We start from the raw sequence: 4,655 nt of genomic DNA on the forward strand, positions 1-4,655 counted from the left end.
CAGCCACTGCATGTACACAAGGGAGTCCCGACAATTGCCATTTAATACACCGTGCATTCTTTGGTCACCAAGTTTACCTCCCACCTAGTTCCATCTTCGAAGTCCTCACCATATACACATGATCACTTTGATGATCTTCAACAATGTAATTGTTAATCAACTTGACATACTTGGCAATAAGCTTCTTCACCCTTGGAAGAACCTCATTCTCTCCTAATTCATTTGCAACTTGTTTTCTCATCATAAATGTTTTTCATAAATGCAATATGCAACCCATCAATGAAAGTCACAATCAGTTTGTCCCTCAACTCCAAAATCCATTTGTTGAATGATTCCGAGAAGTTGTTTGTTATGTGATCACTCTTAGATGTATGGTCAACCGCGACCCTAGCCCATGCTTGCACGCAGGGCTCAAGGTTGTCTAACCAAGCTTTTGCATCTTTGTCCTCAGCCTCAAGCTTTTCCATGGCTCTATTGAAATCTATCAATTTATATGCCCTCGCAGCGTCCCAAGCTAAATTTTCCAGATGACTACCCTTGTGTTCCTTCTTAAAGTTTTGATACATGTGTCTGAAACACATCCTATGCGAGGCCTCCGGTAGAACATCTACAACTGCTCCCACAAGTCCTTTCTGTCTGTCGGAAATTATCGTGAGTGGTAAAGGGTGCATATTCAGATATGGGGCTAAATGCTCGAGAAATGAAGTCCAACTTTCAGTACTCTCACTTCTGCAAATGTACACAGCTATAGGGAATAACCCATTATCACCATCCAACCTAATGATGCTGAGACATTGACCACCAAATTTTCCTTTCAAAAAGCAGCCATCTAACCCAATAATGGGTCTGCAAGGATTAACAAATCCATCCAATGAGGCTTCAAAAGCAACACACAAACCCAAGAAACGACCATCATCACTTCTACAGTATTTTGCAATGGACCCAGGGTTACTAATCAAGACTTGGTTACAAAGCTCAGGTATTAAATTATAGCTATCTTCATAACTCCCAAACAAGTTCTGAAGTGCCTTAGCTCTTGCATGCCATGCACTCCAATAACTAACCTTCACACCAAAACTCCACCACAAATCTTCTTGAATGTCAAATGGCTTGTATGACTTCTGATGATTCTTGATTCCATCTTCCACAACTTCCATTATCCAATTGCAATCAGCCATTGGATTTTTGTTGTTTTCATCGGCAGTACATACATGGTCACCACACATTTTCTTGCATTCAATTGTGTGTCTATCAGAAGCTAACCTTCTAAAATTAGCAAACCAAGGACAGCCATCAGCCTTACATTTCACCCTGATTCTATAACGCTCATTTTTTACGTATGTAACAACAAACTTGTTTTTTATGCAGTAATTCTTCAAAAACTTTCTGCATGCTAAAATGGTTGGCAACTGCATCCCAACTTGTAAAACATTTTCTGCATTTAATCTAATGTCTTCATTGTCACTATCTTCATTAGCAAAAACATTGTCTGCATCTTTTGAGAAACCTCCATCTTGAGGTTGGACAAAGTCATCATCCGACTCACCTTCGGAGGAGTTATTGCTGTGATACTCTTCTTCTGCCTCGATGTTACTAATGTCAACCTCTTCCATTTTAACCCAACTACCCCTTCGATGCTGAGGTGTAGAGTCCAAAATGAGTTCAATAGCCGGCTCAACACTAGTCTCTCTTATTCTCTTTCTGTTGCTAGCTTCTTCAACTGCGACTATCGGAAAATCATCATCTTCAACTACAATTATCGGGATCTCATCATCGTCAACTACCACCGTAGATCTAGGAGGTGGCAAAGCACAAGGGGTTGGTATAATCTCCACATCATCCCAACCAGCAAATATGTGTGAAAATCCATATGGATCAACCTCAAGATCTTTCCACATCAACATGACATCTTCGTCACTAGAACAAGTTATCGTAACCACCCAACAGATAAACTATCTTTAAAAATGCATCAGAAGGGCATGACACCGAGGTAGCTACAGAACTAACAAAATCAAGAAAACAAACACAGTCACCATCAACGTTAAGTAGTTTAGTGGTTTTGCCATTAACGTACTTATCAACCGAAAATCCCGCAGTTCCATCACTTAGTGTAGCCCTTTCAAACCGACCTCCATAATGTATCACAAATTCTCTTTTTTCATAAGAAGCCATTATCTGTATACAAAAAAAAAAAAAAACTTAGGCCACCAAAATAAGTTTTTGATAAAAAAAAAAAAAACTTACTTTTCTTCATAAACTAACGTAATATAAAACAAAACCAATAAAACTTTTACCTTTTGGTACTTTGAAAATGCTTGATGAAAGTTAATCGCCATTTTTCTTTCTACTACAACAAATCCAAAAAAAAAACTTCCGATTGGAGTTAATAGAGCATAAAGTCCCTCTTTTCTGTGGATGAGATGAGAAACCACTCTACATATTCTTCTCTCCAAATGAATTGAGTTGAGAGAGAAAAAAAAAAAAAAATACGTATTTGATTTTATGTGAAGTGCATGTGGCCTCTCCAATCGTAGATTGCTTTACTTCTACAAGAATTGATGATTGGTTCGGATGTAACCACGTAGTGATAAAACTACAACCATAGCTGGTGGCATTTTCGATATTAAAACATCATAAGGGTACTTTGGTCACGAAGTAAAAGAATGACCAGGTGATCCAGTCGCCTGTTACATTGGGGGTCCAAAACAAAAGTCCAAAAAATTGGGGGTCTATATCAAATGAGCACTCTAATTGGGGGTCTATGTCAAAATAACCCTATATATTTTGGTGTTTTTTTTAAGTCACCACAACTTTATCCCATGGACCAAACTAGCTAATAGTCAACCACGCCACCACACTTCCAACAGATCCCATGCCCATCTCCTCATCCTCCCAAGTTAAACAGGTCGTGCGAAGTTCTCAAGCATTAACACATTAATCAGTGACATCGCTCTGAGGGGAATTATTTCCAACATTCATTGTCATTCCAAAAAACTTCACACACAGGGAATTTTAAACCACCAAATCAAACCTAGCATGTAGCAGAGTAGCAGACACAATACCTTGTCTTTCAATATTTGATATTTTTTAGCCTTAGAACCAAAGACCGAAATTGATTGTAACGAGTAAGTCAGGGTGGTGTACAAGTACTTCACATAAATTCAGCAGTACAACAAAAGTTCTCCTAGTGATCTAGTATTGACTTGCCCACTTTAAAGTTGAATGAGGAATTATAGTATCCCAAAAGGTGCAACCAACTAAAAAATGTGAACCAAACATTAAAAATATATCAGCCACAAGCTATGCGAGGTTTATACATGAGAATATACTCCATGTGCCATGTGAGGGAGTAATATTCACATCCAATGAATATCACACACGTGTCCAGCATATACAGAACTACCAACCGACCTCATGTCCTTATCCTCCGAGCTTACTTTATAGAGACTTGACTCAGGCAAGCGACCTATGCAACTCGCGCCCAGAGCGATGTCATCACCAACTAATCTCATGTACTTGTCCTACGAGCTGGCTTCAAAGTGACTCGAGTAGAGTAGACAATCTCGCCCAGAAGCAATCTCCTCAGTGCTCATTCTCCCCATCCCACAACAGCTCATAACGGATTTCTTTATGACTGCCATCAAAACCGAAGCTTCAGGTACGCATCACAATAAATGTCCATTACTCACCATCATGGCTCGCAAGTGACCTGAAGACCTAAATCTGACCTAACGCGAGAGAGCAGGAGGCGTGGGCGCCTTGTCTATATAAAGAGGATGAGGAACTACGTCTGACCTGATTCAAGTATCCCTGGCCCCCAGTAGAGAGAACTTTATACGTAGGCAGTTCATCCACACGAACTCGGTCAAATCCAACCAATTAATCCCATCTTTCTCTGATTGCCTACGTCTATAAAGTTAATTTAAATCCAACCTTTACATTGGCGCCGTTTGTGGCTCAATTTCTTGAGTTCACAAAACCTTCAAAACAAAATCTCAAGCCCACGAAGCATGGAAAGCCTTCGAGAATAGGTGTAGAGTTTGGTCAGCCAAATTGGCACGATGAGAGACAGCATCTCCCTGCTCCAACAGGAAAATGTTGCACTAAAAACTCAGGTCGCAACTCAGAACCCGAACGGAGTCACTACTGAAGACGGCATCAACGAAGTGAACCAACAACTCAACAACCTCTCCCAGCGGATCGATTAGAGTATTGTGAAAAAAGATGCCACTCAGATCATCTAGAAGATGTTGAAAACATATCGTGCGTCCCCCTTCACAGTGGAGGTACTCTATAAACCCTCCCCCCAGGATTTTATCCAACCAAGGTTTGCAATGTACGACGGCAGCACGTGCCCCGGTTAGCATGTAGCTCGCTACATTCAGAGCCTCGCACTCTACAGTGCACAGTAGTTCGACCACTTGCAATGATGCTTGTTTTCTGCAAGCTTGAAAAACGGAGCCCTCAACTGGTTTTACTCGCTGGAACCGAACTCCATCGATAGCTTCAAGAAGCTAACCAATCAGTTTGCTAGCCATTACATCAACAATAGACATAAAAAATCCAACCTCAACTCACTCTTCCTGCTGTCCTAGAAGAGCGATGAAATAATCCGCTCCTTATTAGGTAAATTCAAGACCGAGCTGTTGTCCATG

General features: G+C 40.6%; 1 protein-coding gene across 1 annotated transcript; it reads right to left on the reverse strand.

Moving 5' to 3' along the window:
* Window positions 1-218: 218 nt before the first annotated feature.
* On the reverse strand, window positions 219-1,904 carry LOC147495495 (uncharacterized). Its single transcript, XM_086568385.1, has one exon. The coding sequence runs from the start codon at window positions 1,902-1,904 to the stop codon at window positions 219-221; it is 1,686 nt and encodes a 561-aa protein (XP_086424511.1).
* Between the last annotated feature and the right edge of the window lie 2,751 nt (window positions 1,905-4,655).

The sequence above is a fragment of the Coptis chinensis genome, chromosome 6 (genome assembly GCF_015680905.1).
Source record: "Coptis chinensis isolate HL-2020 chromosome 6, ASM1568090v1, whole genome shotgun sequence".
Classification (NCBI taxonomy): domain Eukaryota; kingdom Viridiplantae; phylum Streptophyta; class Magnoliopsida; order Ranunculales; family Ranunculaceae; genus Coptis; species Coptis chinensis.

Coding starts and splice junctions, on each gene's coding strand:
- LOC147495495 (XM_086568385.1), bottom strand. CDS start 1,904: ATGTTGATGTGGAAAGATCTTGAGGTTGATCCATATGGATTTTCACAC.